The sequence below is a fragment of the Brachyistius frenatus genome, unplaced genomic scaffold (genome assembly GCF_029030835.1).
Source record: "Brachyistius frenatus isolate BFR_SWC_R1_liver_20210118 unplaced genomic scaffold, ASM2903083v1 Contig_61, whole genome shotgun sequence".
Taxonomy (NCBI): Eukaryota; Metazoa; Chordata; class Actinopteri; family Embiotocidae; genus Brachyistius; species Brachyistius frenatus.
In genome coordinates, this window is record NW_027210660.1 from 865,047 (window position 1) to 891,901 (window position 26,855).

The window sequence follows — 26,855 nt, forward strand, 5'->3', positions numbered from 1 at the left end:
TCTGCAGTGACCATAATTTATGAGACCAGGGACACATATTCCTGACCTCTGACCTCAGACTGACAATAAGACACTATCATTACCTCTGCACACCACTGCAGCACGCACACACTTACACACAGGTATACTGTTAGTGAGTTAAGGCTAGCTTGTTAAACGCTCTTGCATTGCTCTTTTGTATTCTCTCTAGAGTGATAAGACTCAGGGAGCACTGAGGTCAACTGCTGTGCTGCGTCAGACTGACTTTAACTAAAGCTTTAATATGGGGAATGCACAGTGTAGGCAGCGAAACCTTTTGAAAACCTGTCCGTAAGATCACCTGTCAAATAACCCAGTTTGTCAATTTACAAGACAGACATGTAGCTCAGCAGTCTGTGTTTCATGATTGAGATGCAGCCAGAGTTCTGCCACAATCTGTGCACATTACCAGGCTGCAAACTGCAGAGTACAGCTTGTTCTTATTCACTTGTCTCTAAGGCCCAACTGCCAAGTTTTCTGGGCGTCTTGGCTGCTGCTTCTCCAAAAGAACTGAAATTGCATTATGCGCACCGATTTCAAGTCTGCAGTGATGAATATCTATGATTCCATTTTCTTTTCGGGGAGGAAGTGAGCCCATCGGGACAGGTGACAGCGTGAGCCCGCTACAGCTTGCTCACTCAAATGCATGCATGCACAGTATTTACACACACACACACACACACAGACAGTCAAACGCGCGCACGCACACACACACACACACACACACACACACACACACACACACACACACACACACACACACACACACACACACACACACACACACACACACACACACACACACACACATACTGCACACACCATCTGGGGAATTTTACAACTCAATAATCTGCTTCCTAAGGCATACCTTTCCCTCTCCTCCTGCAACACAACACACATCATAAGCACTTTCTCACACACACACTCACACAGCTCTCCTCTACACAGAAGGGAAAATGAGATATTCAGTGCTGACAAACACGCACAAAAAAATTGAAAAAAAGGAGATGCCTCAAAGCAGCTTTTACCCTTTCCTCTGCAAGATATGTCCTTGTAGTGTTGGGAGTGAACACACACACACACACACACACACACACACACACACACACACACACACACACACACACACACACACACACACACACACACACAAAGTGTATCCATAATCTAAATACACAGTCATTGTCATTCCAGCCTCAGTTTCAGAGCAAAATGCCTCTCCACACACAGGCAGACACACATTTGAGGCATGCATATATGCACGCACGCACTTTACTCCATGTAATATGGACGTGGTACAGAGCAGAGTGGATATGATTGCTGTGTTCTGTTTATATGAGCACTTCAGTAAACTCACATACTACCAACATTTATGAGGCGTGTACACTAATATACACTACTGAACATGCACTCAGGTTTAAATCGTGCGATGATCAAGTTACTTTCAATATGCGCACAATTATTAAAACATGACAGCACCACACATTTCTTCTGATTTGTCCTCCTCTTTCTGTGCCTCTCGCACATAACCACACTTAAATTCATCCCACTAATGCCTCTGGACCGCCCCACCCCCACTCACGTTGGCAGACGTCCTTGTTCTCCTCGAAGCCCGGTTTGCACACACACCTCCCGATGGGAACCAGCCAGCCTCCGTCTGCACTGCAGTACATCTTGGGAGCCTCAAACTCCTCAGAGGCATTCACACACACACCATGGACCTCAACCAGCGCCGTGTCTCCGCCAGTTATTGTGTCAGGGAACTCGGCCAAATTAAGCACGGTGAGCGGACACTTCTTGTAGAAGACCCTAACTGAGACCAGGGCGATACAGGCGCCCAGGTCCTGGAAGGCCAGGTAGAAACCCTTTTTGCTCAGGTTGCTGATGTCCCGCACCTCCGTGTTCAGTTTCATAACACGGTCACCGACGTCCACCTGTGGACGAGGGACATTTTTCATGTTCAAGTTCATTTAATAGGAGCATTGAAAGTGACTGCATTTCCAAGACAAAAATAACAATGTCCTCAAAATCCTAACAGTTTGAAAGCAAATGAAATTAGATATCTACATTTAAATATGATCCAAATTTAATTTATTTGGTAGAAAACATAAACACTAGTTTTTGAATGCTACTGTTTTGTTTGATAATCATAGAGTCATACACAAACAGGTTGAAAAACAGTATAAGATACAGCTGCAGTGAGAAGGACCATTTTCATCACTCTGTTTTGTTTTTACAAAGTACAGTTGTGTGTATTGACTGAAATTCCTTTGTGTGCTTATGCTTTATGAGTGTGTGTGTGTGTGTGTGTGTGTGTGTGTGTGTGTGTGTGTGTGTGTGTGTGTGTGTGTGTGTGTGTGTGTGTGTGTGTGTGTGTGTGTGTGTGTGTGTGTGTGTGTGTGTGTGTGTGTGTGTGTGTGTGTGTGTGTCCATACCTGTGTAAAGCTCTCATCTGCAGCAATAGTGTCAATCTTGACATACTGGCTCTCCTTGATGAACCACAGGTTGGCATTGTTGGACTCGTAGTAGTACATGTTGAATGTCTGCAACACAAACAGTGTCCATCAGTTGTCAGGCTGGAGAAACGTCAGTTTTCAGACAAAACAGAAAAACTCACAGTTAACCAAGACAGATAAAATAAATGCGAGAGGATCCATGCAATGTGAAATTTTAACAAGGCCTCTGTTGCTATTAGGCTGCATCTCTTCAAATCTCAGTCTGTCTGACTGGATGGGCAGTCAGCAGCACTGTCTGAAGTTTCATGGAAGCGCAATTCTATACTGTGTCACATTAAATCCACTACTCATTCTGGCGATGTAAGGAGAGTGAAAAGGGTGTAAGAGACAGACAAATGAATACAGAGGAGCAGTGTTATCAGGCTGAGAATGAAGGGGAATGGGGGACAGTAAAAATATATATATCTGATGTTAAAATATACGAGGAGCCACAAAAATGCCCAGAGAGCATCGTTTGTTTCATTCAGCAGCAATTCTCTCGTGTCTTTGTTTTCCTATCCCTTATCTTTTTATCTATTCATCATCTGTCAAAGTGTGCATCGATCTGTGTGTGTGCGTTGAGAGAATAATGAATGGAAAAAAACCAAGATATTAAATAATACAACAGATAATTAAAATGGCCTTTTGCTACTCTGCAGTGTAATGTTCAAAAGAAGCACTCCTTTCATGAGTAATAATTATATTACAAACAATACCTACCACCGTTAATATGTATGAAAACAGGCAGAAAGCTGTGATGCAATAATCCAATATTCTGCGGAAATGTGGGGACACAAATCTTTCGTTATCGCTTATATATTGTTTATTTACTATTGTACTTGAGTAAAGTGGCTTTATGATATCCACAACACAGTAAATTAACTTATCTTTCTCCTCTGAAGTTGCCTTTCCGCATGCAGTGGGAGGAATTAAATGTCCTGCTTTGTGTTTCAATTAATCAAAAATGTTCATGTCAAATAAAATGCGTAACTAATAAGTTTCACATTTGAAAAACGTATTATGTTGAAGTTAACTTAGTTTTATTTTCTACTCAGAGAAGATTCTGTAGGAATCTGAAGAATTTCTGCTTCCACCTCGTATCAAGTCAAACTTACGTGTGAGCTATTGATCCACAGCTACACAAAAGCACCCATGTAATTAGTAAAAATTCAATGTTTTGCTCGACATGAATGAACAAACAAGCAGCATACAAGCAACAGGAGGGCTTAAACACACACACACGCACGCACATACACACACCAGTTGCAAGGACATTTGCTATCTAACCACTAAGCCACCACACTGCCCATGTGTTACACAGCTTGCTTGTGTTGTATCAACGGTATATACAGTATAATGATGTAGACCTCTTTGCAAGTCCCAGGGACCCCGGGCAGGCTGTTACAGTCTCTCAGGGTGAACTTGATCTCGATATAGACGCGCTGCGCTCCTTCCCGGCTGATGTGGCGCGTCCTCAGCCAGTTGTTTTGGTTTGCCTCCATGACGTTACACACCTGGTAGGTCCTCATCGGTGTGTTCCTCTCATCCATCACGCTGATCTCCTCCCACTGAGCATGAGAGAGAGGAGGTGGAGAGAGAAGATTTATTATGATGTCTTAAGCGTAAAGTTTTTGAGGCAGGTTCGGGACTTCCTCATTTACCGGGTGTCATTTTTAGATTGAGAGAGCAAAGACAGAAAATGTTACAAAGCAGAGAGGAAGATGGAGAGAATAAAAGAAGAAAAAGGAGAATAAAATAGGGAGGAGGGAGTGAATGGCTGAGTGATGAGGAAAAGGAGAAGAGACGAAGGCTGCTATGAAACAGTCGTGTTGAATAGAAAATCCTTTTTACTCAAACTTAAATTTCAAATCAAAGATGTGAAACCAAGGTAGTGTGATGTTCAGCAGCATGGGGTCTGCTTGACAACAACACCACTCAGCTGTGATATCATCTTATTTCATCGTTAGTCAATGCACAAAGAGTTCAGTTCAGGGATTCCTTATGGGTGGAAACTGGGCCCAAGTTCAATCAAGTGCAGTTTCGTGCAAGCCAACACTAAGCCTGCATGTTCTGTTTTCATGTCTTGGTGAATATGAGTGATGATCTCTGTCAAGATGACTGAAGGACTGTCTTTGTCTATGCTGCACATGTGTGGAGCGTGAGCATATTTTTCTAGAGTGAATGCGTGATTTAACGCTTAAGAGGTAGAAGTGTGCGTCTGGGAGAGCGACGCAAGGAGAAAGAGAGGGAGAAGGAGTAGGTAGGACAGAGCTACTTTGTCTCCCGTCATCTGCTACCATCTGTTTCCACTTCTGACTAAGGCAGTAATTGAGAACACTTCTCGCATGAGCAGGAAAACATTTCTACACACACACACACACACACACACACACACACACACACACACACACACACACACACACACACACACACACACACACACACACACACACACACACACACACACACACACACAAAAAGAAAGAAAATTTCTATAAAGAAAAGGAAAATAAACCAATGTGGTTTCAGTGTCTCAAGATATCCGATCCACTCAAGAGGAAGCTAACTGGATTTTCTTGGACACACACACACCAAAACTCACACACTGGATGAGTCCTGGTTTGTGGCGGGGGATGAGAAGACCACCATCTTTGTTCTGAGCTGCTGTCATCATCTTAAGACCGAAACTTTAAGCTCCATAGTAATGATCACATATCACCTTACAGTCGACCAACCATGTAAACACATGACACACATAGCAAACACACATGTGCGTACACCTGTGTGAAGTGAAACATGCACACAGGCAGAAAGACCCGTCAAAGTACCAACCAGTTTTTAACTAACGTGCCCCAAAATTCAAAGAAAGAAGGACAGACAGGCTAGTAAAAAGCAATGAAAGCAGCAATAGTGCAAAGAGAAACTTTCAGACAAGCTGAGTCTAAACTAAGGTTGAATTCTTGAAGTTAATGTGATGTGACAGCTCAACAACCCGGCAAAAGCTCGATGCATTTCACCTCTGGGTCCTGAGCACTAAAACAGATCCACATAAAAACACACATTCCCACATAGACTCGCACACACTTTCCCACTCTCTCGCACACTCAGATGCTTTTCATTCCCACAACCTCCGCTAAAACATCTACTGTTTATGAATTGGAGCTCAAGCAAAACCAGCTCTTTCTTGATCTTGACCCAACAGTCCTTCAACAGTAAAACAGAGAGAAAGAAGTAGGAAAAAAAGAAAAGAAAAGAAACAGGAGATGAAGATGAAGAGGAGGCAAAAGACTGTTTAAGCTGCTGCAGTCAGCTGACACAAATGTCCCTGACGGCCTGTTGAGAGCCTGAATATTACATACAATATAAAGGATGTATCACTGGAGTCTTGCTCGACAGTGTACGCACATGGCAACCGAGAGTCATTGTGATCAGCTACACTCGATTCAATTAAAAGAACAAAACACAAGATTGAGGGAGAAAGAGAGCAAAAAGAGGAGAGCGGGGAATGAATGTTGGTAAATTACAGGCGCGCCTGGCAGATAAATAGACCCATCTGTGCAGAGCCGGGACCAGTCGGACATCACAGGACGGTCACACACACCCACCCACACAAACACACAAAGCTGAGTCCCCAGGGAGTGGTGATTAAAGCATTTATGGGAATAGTCATTGAGGGATAAAGAGGGCTTTATGATGTCTTTGTTTATTTCTTTGTAGGCAGAGTTTGGAGTGGCTGGATTACTGCCACTTCCTGGTGAGTGACTTATTTCCCTAGTTGGCGAGTCTGTTCAGTATCACTTTTTCCGGGTGTAAAGCACAGGTGTGTTTAAGAGCATGTAAACAACTTGTTTGCCTCCATTTCGGCTAATGATACGGCAGCCGCTTGAGAGAAAATCTACCAAAAACAGAACTGGCAAAATGTTTGGATAGGATCAATAGTTTAAGCACACACGCACACACAACGTTGTAACTGTTGCCAGGCTTGTGTTGGTTCAGTCTGAACACTAATTAACATTCAGAATGAAACCCTCCTCCCTGAACCCTCAATCACCTCGGCCAATCAGCACGGAGCTCGCTTGATTGCTTTGAAGTGAAGCAGAGACGTCGGATCGGGGTTTAAATTCAACCATTCACCAGCTTAACATAATATCCCTCCTTCTGCAATCATCTGATGGGTACACCTACTGGGACATAATTGGCCTTCAAACTCTGGAACATGCTCTGGCTTAGTGAGGGGGTAGGGGGTGGGATAGAGAACGAGGACGTTGCGGAAAAACAGACGTGGAAGATGAGGACAGACAGCGGGAGGAGGGAGGGGGCTGAGGAGCCTCAGGGGGAGTCAAGAGGCTGTGGGGCCTCCCATTTTCAAACATCATTAAGACGTATCTGTTTTGTGTCCCTCTCGAGGAACACCCCCGCACGGTGACAGAAGTGGGTCGCTCCATTCAGTCTCAGCCACATCCGGCCCCAGCACCGCTTGGATTAAGCGTGACCTGCAAGGGTCAAGTGTTGTTTTGGACTAATTCAGGTGGACAGTGGTCTCATATTGGTGGGAATTGCCTCCCACTGACAATAATCCCTAAGTTGGAAGTTCAAGGGTCAAATAGATAATCCCCCGATATGAAACATAAGACCTTCTCACAGCCCTGGCACCTTTCCAGTAAATCACTCTCCTACCACTGTTGATCCCATTTCTTCTCCTTTACATTAGATCCATTAAGCTTTGATATATCATTACCACATTATTTTGAGATTTATACTCATAACTATCAAACAATGCTCTGTCAACATTGACAGATTCAGTCTTTATATTGCGTTTTATGATTTTTGCCATCAGGGGAGATTTAACTTGAAATTTAGTGGACTATTTTATGGCACAAAGGCAGATACATTTTCAAGAGTTTTATATCATGACCCAAAAAAGTGCTGTCTGTCCAGGGATGAAAGTAGGTGCAGCTTCTCTTTGGTTTTGCGTAACAAAGCCAGATTGCATCTTGTAATAATGATCCTCTAATGCTTTTTGATACAAGTTGGGATACTTGGCTGAGCAGAACCATGAGCTGATACTGTGAGGATTGAAACCGCGCTGAAAGGGTGGTTTTCATTAGGATAGCATCAGAAAACAAAAGCTCTGCTAGCTCTGTTTAAAGGACACAGGGGAAATGGTAACGGCTTAACTCAGCTCATTTGATTGACGCAGACTGAATCAAGTCCTTTTAGACACATTGTACATAAGACAAACAAAACAGAAACATGAATCCTTTTACGCCATCAAACTAGACCAATCAGCAGGCAATAATTTTTTACATATGTTGACTTAACTTGAACAACACTTAACAGCTTCATAAACAAATTATAAAAAGAAGCATTAACATGATTGATATTTCACCTATTCTGAGGCTCGTTTGGTTAAGACAGTCACTATGTTTGAAATGGAAAAGTAAAAACTGGCATGGAGACTTAAGAGAAATGTGGTGTTAGTTTTGAGGAAAACACTGATGAGGCTTAAAATAAAATAGCTTTGAATTTTTTTTACTTTGACAGCAATTTTAAAGTGATGTTTAAAAACGGGCACACGTGGCAGACTCTCCTTTTATTCCTTTCAGTTCACCTTTGGTGATTTATTTATGTCACCTTCAGTTCCACTTACTTTGTTTTGCTTTACGCCGGATTGCCTTCAAGCTATTCAGCTAAATGTGATTTTTATTTTGTGGCAAAGTCATGCCTAGTTGTAGATAACTGTGTGCATATTTTCCTAGATTACTAGACTGAAAAAAAGTGATGTATATGGAAGATAACATCAGCTTCATGCAATGGCAACAAAGACTTTACTAGCTTTCACTAATGTAATAATTTGCTTGCTCAGATAAAGCAGCTGATAAAGCTTGTGTCCAACTTTGAAATAAAGACACACGAAACACTTTCACAAGTTCTCGATTGGTAATGTTAAGGTTCTATTTATAGAAGTCCTTCGACAGAGGAGATGTGTGGAGGCCCATTGGGCCAGTTTCCTCTCAATTTCTATACACACTGAGTGAGTAGCTGCCAGATCCCCAGTAAGTGGGCAGTCCATGAAAAAGAAATATTCAGGATGGAGTATATATTATACATACTTTACTTTCCAGCCAGCACATTTCTTTGAGGGTAAACTAATAACACGTGCGTTTCTGGCCACCACAACCTGAACCCTGTTTGCAGTAAGAGTAACTTGTGTATTCTGGTTGTCAAAATTAGATCGACCTCTTTGCTCAGCCACAGATGGAACACGTTCTTCTTTTCTACACGGACTTCAGTGGAAAAAAGTAAACAAACACAAACGTTCACAACACGACCACACAATCAGAGCATTTCAATTAAGTGAACTTGATACCCTTGATTACTTGAGAAAACAACCTTCTCTGCTTACTTTAGCTGCCTCTCTGCTGCACACAACCATGAAACCATGTGTGGCATCCTGCAATTTAACACACCAATGCTGAATAGTGGAGAGGGAAGAGAGTGAGTAGTGTGACTCAAGAGGAAATAGAATTAATTCAGTGCCATTCAACAGCTCCTGCACTACAGTGACATACAGAACTCCACTGAATGCACTGTCATTCTTCCTCTCTACGCTCTCACCCTCTTCCTCTCCTCACTTCTATGTTGTCATTCTCTGATTCATGGTGGCTGCACTCCAGACTCCCTTGGTCCCCATACCTACAAAAAGCTAGTTATGCAACACTTCCCACCCCCTGACACACATGCACACACATGCAAATAACACCAATATGTAAACCCCATCTCCTCTTACGTAAGAATATTTACTCCTCCACCACGTCCCCTTCACTCCATTCCAAAACTCGTAACCCGTAATAAATGAAGGCTCCAGTGCCACAGCGTTTTCAGCACAGCAGAAATAATTTGTAAATTCCCCCTGCAGACTCCCGATTTAGCAAGGAGCGCTTAAGAACCCAGTGCTCTCTAAATCACACACTTCAATGCTGCCGCTAACTCAGAGTTCCCTGCCTGCTCCCCAAAAATAAGACATGTCAACGCAACCTGCTAGTTGTGATCAGATTTATACTTTTGGTGCCAGCTCCAACATTTCTGTTTGAGTGTGTCTGTGTCATAGTACAGATACTCACCCCCTCATTAGGGTAGGCCTCCCAGCCCAGGTCAGCCAGGGCTGACATGGAGTCCAGCAACGTAACTGCAACAACAGAGAGAGAAAGAACAAAGATGTTAACACATTTCCTTAAAGAAAATATAACGTTTTCCAGATATATTGTGGCGTGTTTCTCTTTTGAATGTATCGCATTACATTGTGTTGTATTGTAAACCTTCCGCTCCAAAAAAAATCCTCCCGAAATGTGTTTATGTTTTATACAAGGCTGTCTTTTGTTGTGTTGTTGTACATCAGCAGTGAAATCACAAGCAGCGGTAAACCTATAATTTCGACTTTAAGATTACTGTGGTTTTACTGCAGCTGTTATGTTTCAAGGGGACACAAAGTCAGTCAGTGAAACTGCATCAGGATGCTGAGGAGAAACTACATTTTACAGTTAAATTCGACTTATGTTTTTCCCATTAAAGTGATCGTCCATCCAGAACCTCTCTTTTTGAGTATCAACCTCACACAACGTGGGCTTGAAGAGTATTTGTGTTCTTTAAGGCAAAATGAGGCTATGGTCTAGCTGTATTCAATGTGGTTACAATAGCAAATGCAATGTGACATGTTTTCATACCACATAAAGTGTATCAAAATGTTTACCAAAACTTCAAACCACGCCTGCAGTATAATTGTCTACTTTGGTGTTCATATGTAATATGAACTAATGCTGACATTTATGCCAAAATACAGTTCAATACACAGTACTTTTTACTTGATTCTCATGCATGACCCCATCATGTCGACAAGCAGGCACAGAGTCTATATTGTGTTGCAGGCATAGTTTGATCATTTTCGTTTTTTTCATCCTTTAGTTCAAAATGTATCAGTCGGTTTTGAAATCCATTGTGATCACTTTAAAGATTTTGCTGGAGTGTGACTTTAATAGAAAAAAATTCACCAAGGACAAAGTGCAACAGTAGAGTGAATGTGCATGGTGCTCTGAATTGCACATGTTGTTTCCAGTGTGTGATCTCTGCGTGACTGGAGGAAGTGGAAGGAGGATGCAGGAAGGTGAGAGTGAAAAGTGAGGTGAAGAAGTGGCAGGTTGACCGGCGGGAGGCATAATGAAAACCTGCTCAGGGTCTGGAGCAAGGGTCTCCACCTGTGTGTGTGTGTGTGTGTGTGTGTGTGTGTGTGTGTGTGTGTGTGTGTGTGTGTGTGTGTGTGTGTGTGTGTGTGTGTGTGTGTGTGTGTGTGTGTGTGTGTGTGTGTGTGTGTGTGTGTGTGTGTGTGTGTGTGTGTGTGTGCGTGCGTGCGTGTGTGTGTGTCACTTGTTCATGTGTAGGTGTGTGGGCTTGTTCAAGCTTGGCTCATTCAGGTCCTAATCAAGCCTTCAACACTGCTGACCATCAATATTTAATCAGTATCCATCTGCAGAGACTGCTGCTTCCCTCTTTCTTCTTCTTTCTCGATCGCACACATTGTGGCTCTCCCAGGTTATTGTTCCTCAATTAAAATCTTTCCATGCACAGATCCCAGATCACACGTGTGAGTTGCTGACCTGACAAAATTTAAAATGACTGCATCATTTTCCACTTTACCACACTTTCATATTCACTCCAATTTTTAAAAGGGAGCAGCACTGACCTGGAAAAGCTATTTAGTAGTACTATAGAGTTGCTCTGCTCAATGGAAATGAGACTAATCACTCAATTGAAGAGGGTTGAAAATGTCAGTTTACAAGCCCCTCTGTGCATCCATACTTCTGGTAGGTATAACAAAGGCACTGCAAAATGTGTCCAACCTCCTCTTTTCCTATCTTTCCCCGTCTTTCTCTTCTCCTCCCACTCATGCTGTTCATCAGCCCTAACTGAATACCAGCCGTTCTCCTCCGCTCAGCACACCGTGACAGTAGGGAGGCATGTCATGCTGTATTAGTGTGTGTGTATACATGTGCATTGTGCGCGTGTAACTGCACACATATCTGCGTGAGTCTGCGCGCACTCGCACAAAGAAAGTGTCTGAGCAACAAAACAGCCACGGAGAAGATGGTGCACATGGTATAATGAAGCAGAGAGAAGAGCTGCACAGCGGAGCTGAGGTGAGAGAAAGATAGATTAAATGAGTGGGATGAGACAGAAACAGTGGAGGAGAGGTGCTGTGCAGCGAAAGGTCAGAGGAAGCCTCCAGCCCATGCGTGTATTCAGAGGAACTACAGACCATTTAGACTGCTTTCTTCAGTTCATGAGCTTTTGAGTGGCGTAACGAAATGGGACATAATAGTATAATAATATATGATTTCAGGACCCAGTGGAGAGGCACACTCACACACACTCACACACTCACACACACACTCACACACACTCACTCACACACACACACACACACACACACACACACACACACACACACACACACACACACACACACACACACACACACACACACACACACACACACACACACACACGCGCGCACATTCTTGTTCACACAAACTCATATTTCTGTGCAGAGATAAAAAAAATTTTTTTTAAAAAGCTACCTATCAACAAGGATTTGTCTGTTTCAGATAGTCAATTATGACAGTGACATTCTCTGTTTGTAATACCTTGTCATGTGTTTCACAGAGTTTAATTGAGTGCAGCCTTGACAATTTCAACAGGTGAGTTCAAACAAATAATTTAAAAAATATATTTTCTAGGCATATAGGTAGTTTTGGTTTTATTTATCCAATTTTGGAGAAAATTACCCTTGAGACTTAGGCATCCAACCCAACACAGTAGAGGTGAATGCAATATTTAGTGATTAAAGGCTGATGGTGTGTAGATTTGAGCTATATCTAACAGTAAAACTGTGAATTGCAACTAATGGAACACCCCTGACTTCAACCTCACCTTCCAAGAGAATTCTAATTCTAATTCAGTATCAGTGTGTTTCTTCCAGAAGTAAAGTCGATGTTACTCTTGTCTGGATAATTAGCATGAAGTTGAAACTGTCTATTTTGTCAGGCTGTAGCACGTATGTGCTCAAAGCTTACGGATAATTATGAGTTATGATGTCGTAAATACCACAAAAGATGGAGCATTCAAATGGACACTTCTCGTGTACATGGTAAACACGATCCCATTTGAACGTATCATGTGTATGTATGGACCTAATCTTAAAAGTCACAAAAAACTGCAGTTGTCTCTGTCATTTTCCTTCAGTCTCCTTTTTCCTCTCTTCACTGTATATTTAGGAAGTAGATTGAATAAACCAGTGGTATAAGCCAACATTTTCAACTCTAGTACAAACATTTTCAACTCCAACTGCCTCAGTTCATACTCTGAAAGACATTTGCTGCTGATTTTTTTTTTTTAAAGGAATAGCTCAACCCTTTGGGAAATACTATTATTGACTTTCTATCTGACAGAAATCTCAGAGACAGACTTGGTAAAAATCTGGGTAAATAAAACCAAAACTATACATCTATAAGTAAAGGGAGAAAGTTAGGCGGTGTTTATTTGGAATTTTTCCACTCACTGTGTTTCTTATTATTACTGGAAGACATATTTTAATACTGTCTAGTAAGCTAAAGTGTCATTAAGGCCATTATGTATTCTAAAGCCATTTTGCAGCCCACTGGGAAAACACACACAAACATAAACCTACACATCGACACTTTTTCTCTTCTCCTCACGCCTCCTGTCAATAGCACTTATCACTTTCAATCAATGACTGGACTCATCAATAATGTGTTAGCTATAGTTTCCTGTCTGCTGATACAGCCAGTATAGAGTATGTGTGTGTGTGTGTGTGTGTGAGGGGGGGGGGGGGGGCGTCAAAAACGAGGGGTAAATTATGAAAATGCTCAGGGTTCTTCCCCAAACAAACATGATGCCACTCCCATATCTATCCGTCCATCCATCTCTAAATGCTCTCACCCCATCTCCCTATTTCGCTTCTCTTTCTCCAGAGAATTGGCTAAATTGTGTGTGTGAAATCTAAGCCCGATCCAGGCCTGCTTTGGCCCGGAATAAAAACACCAAGCTCATCACTCAGTCACTCAGACCAGGCTCATGTTCAATCTAATGACCAGGCTCTCTCTCTCACATACACACAGAATCAGACACACACATCTTCTAGTTTCTGAGGAGCTAAACATGACATATCACACTGACAGTGGAGCATCCTCCTAATGTGGTCACTTTGAGACAACATGGAAACAAATATGAATCTATTATCAAGGATTTTTACAGCCTTTCTGTCATAAAATACGCCTTTCCAACACATTTACTCATGTACACAGAAACATAACTTCAAATTTTCCCAGGAGTTTGTCACAGGTTATAAATGCACAGATCCATACATGTGACCTGATTACTGTGAGGGTTGTTACGTTATAGTAAGACAAGCTCTTTTATTGATTTTCAGCACCAAACTGTGAGGTCTACCTTCAGAAAATGAAAGATGAGGAGGAGGTGGGGATGGCGGGTGTGAGCTCGTGAATCATAAATTCCTCTACAAATGCAGTAAAACGCTTTAACCACAACTACTTATGGAGCCATGTACAGAAAATACAAAACATTTTTAAATTTCTTTGTCTCTTCATCTCCTCCTGCGTCTGTCTATTTTTCTTCACACTCCTGCTTCCTCCCTCCGGGGTGTCTGTCTCTCCAGCCTTCTTCTCGTTCTCTCACTCCCTCTCAGTCTGTTTACGTCTCTCTGCCGCTCTCTTGCTGGACAGTGGCCACTTCTTCAGCTGGGCTGCAAGAAGCTGTGATCCACCTGCCAAGAATCAAACAGCGCTGCCAACAGCCAGACTGGCGCACAAAGAGACCAGGATGCTTACACACACACACACACACACACACACACACACACACACACACACACACACACACACACACACACACACACACACACACACACACACACACACACACACACACACACACACACACACACTCAGTCACACACCAAACTGACGCACACATCTCAACATTGTGCCAGTGCCACAGAGAAAAAGACTGCACAATAAGACCACCCCACCGACTCAATACAGAGTACAATATGTGACTACATAATGAGTTCTTAAGATCTTTTCATCTCAGAACCCAAAATATTAAATTGAAAAGGGAAGACTCAGCAGATGTTGAGGGGCCTTACTGACACTATGTTCAACATTATTGTTTTCCTTTTTACTTTGACAATAAAACGTAGATTCTCTTAACAGGATCAAACTGTAGTTCAAAATTATTTTCATCCTGGTTTCAAGCCTGTTTTTCCTGAGGCAAGAAATCCAACATTTTGGTGTAAAATTGTGTTTCTTGCTTCAAGGAAATACTGATTACAGTAACCAAAGTCCTCTCATAGAAATCTCCTGGTAACAGAACATTTTGTAAAAAAACTGAAAATGAAATGTGGATCATTCCTCCAGTGGTTGTGGGTTTTCTAAATTCAACTTTTTACCTTGATTTTATATGTTTTTAAAGCTGTTTTTCTCCTTCATAGCACTATCCAAAAATCCACGATTTCTCAAAAAGAAAGTCGAAATACTGGTGTCTACAACACAAACTTTTAGGGTTGCTTTGTTATCCAGGAGAGTCCAGTGTTTGTGTGTTCACTAATTTTAAGGATAACCTGAAAAAGCTGCCCCTCCCACTTTGCAACCCCGTTGCTGGGAGACAGTTCCCTCAGCTTAGCATGAACACAGCCAGCCTAAAATGTTGAAATATTCGTTTAACTTCATCAACAACACAGTGATGCTGAAACTGTAAATAAGCCATAAGAAAATACACAAAGGACAAAGCTCTGCAGCAGACACAACAAAGAAAACAGCTGTACTAGTACACACACACACACACACACACACACACACACACACACACACACACACACACACACACACACACACACACACACACACACACACACACACACACACACACACACACACACACACACACTCCCAATATGTCAGTATTAGTCCCGTCACACACACAGACCTTCCCCTGCATCTACTCCACTGAAAGTGCAGTTCAACGAGTGAGAGCGTTGTCAGGGCAACAAATGAACTGAAGGAGCGCAGGATGAAGGTGTGGGAAGACTTGAGCTCTGAACTTTAGGAACAAACTGGCATCGTACCAAGACTGCTACATTTGCTGTCTTTTCATCAGTCCGCTCTCCACTCATCCACAAACCACTCGAGGCTCTCAATCAGACATAGAGTTTTCTTTCCCCGTCTACACTCTCATCCTTTTGTTCACGCCATTTTATTGAAGCTGGGTGTTACTGTATATTCTTCCCATTCTTATCTTCACTGACTTTCCATTATTTCATTATACTCAGGGCTCCTTCTCCCTCATAGGTGCTTTTATTTGACTTCTCTTATTGAATAGATGTGTATAGAGGAAATACTGAATGGATACATTAATCAGTTGGGTAAGGTGTTTTATAGTTTTATTAAAGCTGAGCACCTTCCATGTAACAGTAAAAAGTGCAGCAGTAAAATCATTCTATTGGGGTGCTTGAAATATCTCTGTTATGTAAGCAGCAGTGACATTCAGTCATTCAACATTCAATCAAATGTAAATTGTTAATGGATTACTGTATATCCCCTTTCATAATGGCATATATTGAGTTAAATGGAAAGTTTTCAAAATACTTTGCAACATTTCAAAAAATGTTATGTGCTCTTTGAGTATGTAGTATGTCTTCCCCTTGAAGCAGGTGTATCCATTTCTGCAATATTTTTAATTACATTTTTTATGTAGGATATTTTCTTTTAGAAGGAAGTTGAATGTGGCATGACTTCAGAGGGGAAAAAATGTATTGTGCGATAGCCGTCTGCAAGTTAAATGTATTTATGAATAATTCAATGGATTTAAATTAAATTCTAATCCAAATTCTTCTTTTGATTCAGTTCAATTGCCCCGGCTTTCTTAAAACCCATTCTGCTCAGATATGTTATGTTGATCCACTACACTTCAACAAGCACAAAATTAAATTCCACTTTAGGCTGAGCTGAATTATGCTGATTAAAATCTGTTATATTAAGCATCATCCCAGATAGTTACACGGGAGCTATAACTATTCAAATGAGTGACGGCAGCAGATCGTTGAAGGTAAAAGCTGATTCTGCGAAACAAATACAATTCTATTAGCTTTTAACGTGCATGGTTAAATGGTGGTTGTGTGTCTGAATCCACAGTTGTCTGACTTAAAATACATAAATTAAATGATTAAAAAAAAAACAGCGTATCAAAGTATAATGAAAAAATAACTCTGATTTGCTGTTAAATGGCAAAACAAAAGTGATACATTTTGATTAAATATTAATTAGATGTGATCTAAATTGTTTACATTAACTAATCTGATTTGACATACATCATTTTTTACAACCATGTAAAACCCATGTCATTCCTTTCTGTCTGTGACAGCAGGGAGGTTTAAGTCATCATAGCCTGATGCTTCACTTAAGATAAGGTGAATAAATCTGGAAACTCTGGACTATATTCATGTATACTATATGGCATTATATAATGGGACAAATGTGCAGAGATACTTTCAGAAAGGTTAACTGGGATGAGTGTCATTTGGTGCGGCCTCATTGACACATTGACCTTGCAAATAATATATTAAAATGTGCTTGGCAATTATAAAAAGATTTTGGTGAAGTCAACTTTTAATTATAATCTTCATGTCTTTATGATTTAATTTTGTTCCATAGTCTCTTTGTTAAACTGGTACAAAGAAAAAGCTCACAAAGATCAACCAAACCTTTTGAAAAACCCGACAAAGAACGAAACACTACAAAACATTATTTATCTGAAACTCACTGCATGTGTAAACTGAGGCTGGATTTTTTTTTTTTTTGAATATGCCAGGAGCCACTTTAACATAATGCCAGGTATAAATGAAGATAATGGCCAAAAAATATGTTTGTTGAGAGTTCTTTTTCTATGCAGTCTTTTTGATGCGGTGTTCTTTTAATAGGGATGCATATGGAAAAAAAAAAAAAAAAAAGCCCCAGCAACCTAAAAAGTAGATGGAGCACAATGCTAAAAATGTTTATGAAAATATTCATGTATGTGATGAACTGTCGCTCGTTGAGTTTTCACTTTTGGACCCCCACTGTAGCAGAAGGCACATTAGCCTGCTCTGCTATTTCATATACTGGCAACACCAGCAGGACAGAAAAGATGATATTCTGACAGACTATGACAGGAGCACTGCCCTAGTTTGTCGCTTGAAGAGGCTCTGGAGTGTTTGTGCGTGTGTGTATGGGTTTGTCTGTGCATACTGGTTGAATGCTTACGATGTTGAACTGTGACACCCAGTCAGATCCAGACACTTGTTTTTTTTAATAAGCTTCTTCCACCCGTATGCCAACAACTCATCAAGGGCAAGGAGCAACAAACACACACACACACACACACACACACACACACACACACACACACACACACACACACACACACACACACACACACACACACACACACACACACACACACAACCAAAATGATGCGCACACACACAAATGAGAGACCTTGAGAATTCAGTAATAACTTGCAGTACAAACCACAGACACGTACGCCTCCAGACCTCCGCACATGTGCCTCCACACACTGAAACTGTGATGCATCCCAACATTCATTTAAAGAACTGCATTAAATAAGCGGTGACAAGATAGATCTTTTTCTTTTCCTTCATAAAACACAGGACAGATAATTCTGCACGAGTGTCTTTAATGCAAATGAACTTCAACTTGAACACTTCAAATTAATGCTTCTCTTTTTCTTTCTTTTTTATACTTCTTTACCTTTTATTGTGCTCTGTTAGTTCTAAAAACATTCATCCTGATGGGACAGAAACAAACACACACTCACAGACACACACACACAAATGCGGCTGTCACACAGTGGTTGGTCACAAAAGGGTAAATTAGCATGGAATCTCAGAAGTGAGCCACAGCGGTGGAGACGGATAAGAAATCCCATGTCAGATGAAAGTGTTCTTATTCAGGTTTCTCCTGTTGATGCACACATTAATATATATACATACACACCTCAGTGTTTTTTCTGTACCACACTGACAGTAAATGTCTGTCTAGCAGCTTGTCTGTCTGCCCTGGTATCTCCAATAAATCCAACTTTAACTTATTCAGACTTTCATGACCACCATCACATTGTAGTGAGAGAAACAGAACAAGCATAACCAGTGAAAGACTGCAGCTAAAGTGAAGAAAGCTGTTTATAATGGAATTGATCAACCAAAACACCAAATTCACAGCAAACAGTGTCAACAAAGAACAGAAAGGTTTCCATGATTGGCTTGCAATGCATCTGGGAAGCTGTACCAATACATCGAAAGACAAAGGGTATTGTTTGCCACAGACTTTCAAACTGATCTAGTACCTCTGCGCCAAACGTTTGTTAGTCTAGACCACTAAATCTACTTATCAGCATCAACGGTGGATGGACAGTTGGGTACTTTGTGCAACCGACCATCCACTGCTGCAACGCTATAATGAGATGCTGCTTCTGCCAGTGTGTCTCTGATTTTCGATTATAATGTTCACAGCTGGAATATGTTGCTTTTCAAGAATATTTTAACAAAGGTATTTCAAATGTTTGGACTGGCAAAGACAGCACAGCTCTAGCTACATATGTCCAAATTCCATTTGGCCAATTTCACATCAAAGAGTATTTGTATTAAGGTTTTCTAACAGTATTCCAGCTTTCAAGTTCCAGGGTTTTGTTCTCACAATACCTTCACAGCTGCTTATTGGCAGAGAAAAGATTGGAGCATTGGTCAGCTTACGTTTATCTAACGTAATATTTATGTCTGATCCAAATCCTGGGATGTTTGTTTGCAAAGATGGCTAATGCCGCTTTTCACAGCTGCAACACAAGTCAAGTTTACAGAACAAACAACAAGAGAAATGCAGAACAAGAGTGGTGTGTGTGTGTGTGTGTGTGTGTGTGTGTGTGTGTGTGTGTGTGTGTGTGTGTGTGTGTGTGTGTGTGTGTGTGTGTGTGTGTGTGTGTGTGTGTGTGTGTGTGTGGCTGTAAGGAAACGTACAAATTCAATTTAGCCAATAAAAGGTCTGGACAGGGAGCACCAGGGGTTACCGTTGTGTCTGAGAGAGGAGGGGTGATGAGAGGAAGGAGAGGAAGAAGAGGAAGAAGAGTACGCGTTTTAGGGTGGTGCGAGCCGACAATGGTCAAGGCCCAGTGATCAGTGATTTGACCCCGCAGTTAAGGGCTTGTTCAGAGGGGGGAATGGGTCCGCAGACATGGTGATAGCCAAGGGAGGGAGCCCACTTATTCCCAAACTTCACTGCAACCATCAGACATCACACACTGAGGGAAGACTTCCTTTGACATTAATGAACTCTGCGTCTGACGAGAATCATTCAAGCCCAAAAGACAGCTCAAGTTCCATTGTAGCTGGTTAAGACACACCCACGCTCAGCCTCACGGTGGGAACTGAAAAACTATGCTCGTTTAAAAATATGTTGCTGTCTTGTATGTGTAGAAAATGAATTAAAACTCAAGCTGAATACAAAATTGGAAAAAAAAGCCCACGTGAAGTGAGAAACAAATTGAAATTTCTGGCTGCACTGTGTTCATTTAGTTTTAAATGTGATCACCTAAACGCATGCATACCCTGCACATATCCATATATATATCGTCCAGATGCTTTTCTTTAGAACAGCTGAGTCAGCAGATCAGCTTGACTGACATGTTAAGTTAGATTTTTGCTGAAGTCACCGGAATTGCAGCACAAATTGTGCATTAATAGTTATTATTACTTTTTCAGACGTTAAAGGAATAGTTTGACATTTTGAGAATTCTTATTCAGTTTCTTGCTGAGAGTCAGATGAGAACATCGACCACACTCGGTCCACCTTCAGCGTAGCATAGCAATAAGGCTGGAAGCAGGGGTAAACCGCTAGCATGGCACCTAAAGAACGTGTTATGTCTTGTTTCATCCACACATCATCTATTCTATGTTGGATGATGTGCTTGTTTGCCTCACAATAGCTTTAATTAACAGAGAGCCACCCCACTGAAGCCAAGAAAACAAATACGAATTATTAACCCTTCCACTTTGAAGAAAAACACTGAAATAATCTGACTTGATGAGGATGAATACAAAATCATATGTAGCCACTGCTGATTACCATCAAATACGACACAAAGGCTTTGTGGGTGGTGTTGTGGCTGCTCTGCTCACAGAGAAAAGGTTGAGCTTTTCTGGGTTTTTTAACGTGTCTGTCTTTGTTCTTCTTTCCCTAATCACTTTTGGTTTGTCTCAGATTTTCTCCTGTGGATTTGTCTTTTATTTATAATTTCAGTCTACCTCCCTCTGGTGCCGCTCCTTCTCCCCCGCTCTCTCCTTCTCTTTCTTACACACACACACACATACCCTGAATCTGCGAGGTGAAGCCCTCACAGCAGAATCATTCTCTGTCACTGAGTTGTATTTATAACCCCATCTATCAGCCAGCCCCTGGAAAATGTGTCACTATTCTCTGGACCGAGACCACCAAACTGCCCCCCAGCCATACATTAAAATAGGATAAGTGTGTGTGTGTGTGTGTGTGTGTGTGTGTGTGTGTGTGTGTGTGTGTGTGTGTGTGTGTGTGTGTGTGTGTGTGTGTGTGTGTGTGTGTGTGTGTGTGTGTGTGTGTGTGTGTGTGTGTCTTCATACGTGCACATGCATCCATCTGTGCTTGTGTATGGGCCCGTGTTAAGCACATATAGGAGCTACCCTTCATTACAGAAAACATACAGTGGCTCCTGGCTCCTGTCCTCCTGTTACATTGAAGGTCAGAGACAGAGACAGAGATATAGAGACAGAGACAGAGACAGAGACAGAGACAGAGACAGAGACAGGAAAGACACAAAAAAGAAGAGAAATCGAGAACAAACAAAAAAACAAGGCGAAAGAGATGGAAGCCACAACGGAGGCTGATAGAAAACACAGAAGGACAGATATGAAAGAGGGGGATTACAGAATGATCCGAGTAGAGGTGGAAAAGAAAAACAGGAGGGTGCTCACGCTTGCTGCTTCTCTCTGTTGCTCTCTGATGAGAGCAGAGATCTATATCCTCTTCTGTCCAAGGTCATGGTTGTTACATGGGAGCAGAGCAATCTCTTGGACTCTCACACGCACACGCACACACACACGCACACGCACACACACACACACACACACACACACACACACACACACACACACACACACACACACACACACACTACTTGAGGTGTGGCTTTGCCGATAACTACAAGCAGCCATTATAGATTAAAGCAATTAAACCAGATAAGACCTTTGACCCAACATTATACCACAGTCAGGATCTTGTGTGAATCATAAGGTGTGTGTGTGTGTGTGTGTGTGTGTGTGTGTGTGTGTGTGTGTGTGTGTGTGTGTGTGTGTGTGTGTGCGTGCGTGCGTGCGTGCGTGCGTGCATGCGTGCGTGCGTGTGTGTGTGTGTGTGTGTGTCTAAGTTGAGGGCATGCTTTACATATGCTTGCCTCTGCACTAACTGTTCACCCTCATGTTAACCTTAAGAAGCAATACAGCAGTTTCCCTTAGCACCCTCAGGCCAATTCAATGAAAAGCTCAGAGTGTGCTGTATTTCCAAGAGCAATTACACATTACCATAAACCTCAAGTCTAAAACATATACCTCAGTTGAATCACAATTTGTTTTTCTTTTCCCACTCCCCCATTCACTGATTTGATGGTTTATCCATTTCCATAGAAATTGAAGCCAGAATTTGAAATCAAATCGTGAATTTGTTCCTGTTAGTGTACTGTAATCAACATCCTAGTTGCAGTGGAGGGAAGCATAGGGCTCCTTATTTTCCTAGGATTGAGGAGGTATATTTAGAGACAGAGGGAAGGCACAAAAATAGAAAGGTGTGATAGTCTGCTTCCTTTTCCTGGCATGATTCTGCTCAAGGAGGATGCAGTTTTAAAGTACAGGCAGAAGTGAGAGTAAAGAAACAACAAAAAGGAAGAAAACACATTGTTCCACTGTGTCAAAGAGGATATAGATAGAGAGTAAAGCATGAGGACAGTATGACAAAAAAGGAACTGAGGGGAGACCTGTGAGCATCCACCCTGCTGTTACATCAGTATGCCCTCAGGGTCCAGACAGGGGGTGCGTTTGGGCTCCCTCTGCTGGTGCACTAAAACTCATCCGATCCTCGTCTTCCCTTTACTATTGATAACAAAGACCTTAATAGTGTTTTCTTACTTTTTTTCACACAATTTATGAATTAATCATGTTCCACTATGTCTCATGTTTCCGATGCAGGTGCAATTATACCAACAATTCAAAACAATTCCACCAAATCTGCTGAAGCACTCCGATCCGCCAGTCCACCCTCACAACTGAGTTTCTCGTAAATGCCAAACAATTTTGATGCAGATCAATAGTTCTGTTAGTATACTAAGCTTGTTGACAGCTTAACAATATTTCCCTGCTAACACTATCAGCTGCATCAAAGGGACTGTGTTCTTAATTGAGGTTTGAGAGCTGTAGCTCTCCTTTTATGACAGCCTCGCTTATACTACTAGACAGACTCAGAAGGAGGATTTCCTGGAATAACACAACTACCGAGATGCGTGGGTGGAGAATATGCACACTTACAGACACAAGATACACACACACACACACACACACACACACACACACACACACACACACACACACACACACACACACACACACACACACACACACACACACACACACACACACACACACACTGGCACAAAGAAGCGAAGGCCCTCAGCTAAGCGTGCAGTCACAGCAGGAAAACTGGCAGGCCGAAAGGTAAAAGCACAGTCACTGACAAAAAATGGGTTCATTGGATTACTGTCCCAGTGGGACACATGCACACACACTCCATATACACACACATGCACACACAAGATGGGCAGTGGGCTGTCTTATAGGTGCCAATTAGGCCAATAGTCTAAAACAGCAGGAACTGACCAGAAGATTAAAGACCAAATGAGTCACATACAGATAGGCACACGCACTGCTTGGCACAGTGTTTGAAAAGTGTGTATTACTAATAAGAAGAAAAAAAAACCTCTGACTTGTCAGTCATGTCAAAAAGTCTCAGGTTTAACATGATCAACACAAACATTCACAGCAACTCACATGGGTGTGTGCGTTTATCTAAATCAACAGGAGTTTCCTTTGGCTTCCAGTTGGTTTCATCATTCATGCTTATTTCAATGAATATTTCAACACTGTGTTAGTGTCTCCCTCACATACATTGTCTCCTGCTGTTCAAACACTCATCCTCCTTCTCCATTCTCTTCTCATCTCCTCTCGCTGTTTATCTATCCTTTGTTCTGTGTGAACTCCTCCGGGCTTTGACATACATTCAGGTTAATGTATGTACACACCGCTTATACTGTTAAGTCAGCCAGTAACAGGAGGTCCCACTAAACCCCAGTGTGGCCTGTCATTGTGAGAGTGTGTCCGATGTGAATCAACCTATGGGGCTCGAGTTGAGGTCTGCTTGGGTGTGTGATTAAGAAAATATAGCTGGAGAAATATCAATGAAAGAGAAAAGCATAGAGATGGAAAGCTCTGTTGAGCTGCAGAACAAGACTGACTCGAGCTTTTGGGGAATACTGAATGAAATGATTCACAGGATGACATTCGAGTCACAGCTGTACCATCTCCAGTCAGACTGTCTGACAGCCACCAAGCAAAATAAAACCACAGAGTCTTCCCGTTTTGTTCAAATAACCTTCAACCTGCTTCACGAACGAATTGTTTAGAAAATAACTTTTGCACTACTCTTTTCTCTGTTTAGTACAAGTTCAACTTCCCATGAAACAGCCCAGCTCCCATGTTTCAGCCCACCAGGCAATCAGGAGTAGTTAGAAAGTAAATGCATTGGCTAATTTCAGGCTGAGCATCGATGTTAATACAATAACTGAGAGAGGCTCAGCAGCATGTGTGACAAATTTAATGTAATTGCTGCTCCTCATTTGCAGACTGAGGCAATAGACTACAGACCACAGCAGTAAAAACAACATTTATCAGTGTGTAATAATGACGATATCTATCATTAAGAAGGATTTTGACAGAGATGCCAATGTTGTTTTGGCATAATTAAAATAAGTTAGGCTACTTCAATGTAGGAAAAATAGTCCTCTGGTTAATGAAATGTGAAAAGGCTTTTCCAATGTCAGAAAGTGAAACATCGACCTCAGCCTTCTCCGTCTTAAGCGTGGAGAGCCGCCTGTGTGTATATGTCATACAAATTTAATGTCAGTATGCTCGGAAAAGAAAAACGTGACGAACACTTTTTTGCCTCCCTTAGTCCCTCTCTCCGCTTTTCTTTATGCATGATTCATAGCCAAGCCGAGCACTTAACGGGAGCCTCCGCCGCTGCGCTTCGCTCCTTCCCCGGCAAGGCGAACCGCGGGATGGGGGGCTCCCCATCCGCCAACACGGCGCACGACCCAGTCATCTAACTCACTCCACTTTAAGCTCCCGCAACCCTCCAGGACACCCACCTTCATTCTCTGGGTAATTCCGCAAGGCTTGGCACGGCGATAACGCGTGAAAAAGAAGCAGAGACAACAGGAGGAAAAGGGATGGATAGATCCACAGGACGCGTGGTGGTGCCATTTTCAGGCTGCGCTGCGCCCTCGCTGCATCCCTGTTGGCGGTGTCGAGTTGGTGAGCGCAGCCTTGCGATTGAGGAGAGAGAGAGCGGAGCAGAGGACAGGAGAGGAGAGAGAGGAGGAGACGCTGGGAAGGAGGTTCCACAGTCAGCCAAGGTCTGTCAATCAGCCGCCTGGCTTTGGGGTGATGTAGGGATCTCTGGAGACTGTTACACTGCAAAAAAATAAACATCTGATCAACTGATTCAACCTCATATTGATTTTCATAACATGTCATTTGTTTTTAGAAGATTGGGTGTGGGACACGATAAAAACCTATTTTAACGCATTCATTTGTCAGAAATGTTGTAATCTCCTCCAAAGCAGTGAAGCTTCAAATATAATAATAGGCTATAAATGTCACAGCAAAACCAAACTTCTTATGGGATCAGATGAGTCTAATTCTATAATTCTGATTTTGTGTGAATCCTGTTTGTTTCTTAGAGGATACAGGTACAGCAGAGATGAGTTTGATCTGTCGTTCAGCTCAGTTATATTTATAATAAATGCAATCATTTGACATCCCTTCCACCAAGTGACAATGTCACAAAGGAAAGCAAAAACCAAAAATTAGAAGCTAATTTTTCAACCTTCTCACGTAAACCCCCAAAAAATGCATGTCATTTTTTTTTTTTAAACATTATGCTTTTGTAAAATTATATCAGAATATGCAGGTAAGATAGTCATTCTCGGATGGATAATACTAATGCTGAAAACCCAAACCCACAGGCCTTCGAACAAACCGCAACAATACCAACCATCTCATTACTTATCCAGTTGTTGGGATCCACGGTGGGTAGTCTGGGTAACACCCGGATAAGCTCTTCCATCTCACTGTAGAAAATACTGTCAATTATTTTGATAAGTGACATGGGCACATGGCAAGTACTGTATTAATATCAGCTCCGGCTGGCCTTCCTCTGTCTGTCTGTCTGTCTGTCTGTCTGTCTGTCTGTCTGTCTGTCCCCAGTTTTTTATGTTGTTCCTTTGGATGCTAACAGCTGCAGACAACGCTGACATGCACAACAGTTTTCAATCCAACACTTTATGGAGATTTATTCAGCCTTTATGACATGTATGCGTGGGCTCTGTGCTGTGTATTTGTGAATGTGGCTGTTGGCATGTCTCTAGCAGGCTGTCTTTAAACATGAATAAGTAATGCATGTGGCTTGTCATATGAAATGTGTGAGGAAGAGCTGAGAGTGTGCGAGGTCAATCTTTCAATCTTTAACACAGCCTACCGACAGAGCTTGAGTGGTGAAACCCCTGGCCCCTGATGGGAAAAGGGACTTTTGTGTGTTTGTGTTCAGATACCAAATACGAATAATAATATCCAACATGACATTACTCAGACATTAACCAGCAACAACAATTCATGGGGTAGATGATTAATTTCTATATTTAAAAAAATGTCAAACTATTCCTTTAATTTGAACAGTTGATTCCAACATTTGAGTATTTCGATGTGATTTTATTTTGAATGTAAATTGGGTCAAATTAAAGCTCAATCTGGTTCTAATTTGGCATTTTTCTTGCCATGATTACAGTGTA

At 41.8% G+C, this 26,855-nt stretch overlaps 1 protein-coding gene across 3 annotated transcripts in view; it reads right to left on the reverse strand.

Annotated features, from left to right (window-relative positions):
- The window catches only part of epha4b (eph receptor A4b), an 86,190-nt gene extending 60,866 nt beyond the window's left edge, over positions 1–25,324 (reverse strand). For all 3 annotated transcript variants that reach the window (XM_069706108.1, XM_069706107.1, XM_069706106.1), the window contains exons 1-5: positions 25,155–25,324; positions 9,638–9,702; positions 3,881–4,081; positions 2,454–2,561; positions 1,601–1,952 (exon numbers count right to left, since the gene is read on the reverse strand). In XM_069706108.1, coding sequence (XP_069562209.1) covers positions 1,601–1,952; positions 2,454–2,561; positions 3,881–4,081; positions 9,638–9,702; positions 25,155–25,269 — 841 coding nt within the window. In that variant the 5' untranslated portion in view covers positions 25,270–25,324. The remainder of the gene's footprint in view (positions 1–1,600; positions 1,953–2,453; positions 2,562–3,880; positions 4,082–9,637; positions 9,703–25,154) is intronic.
- Between the last annotated feature and the right edge of the window lie 1,531 nt (positions 25,325–26,855).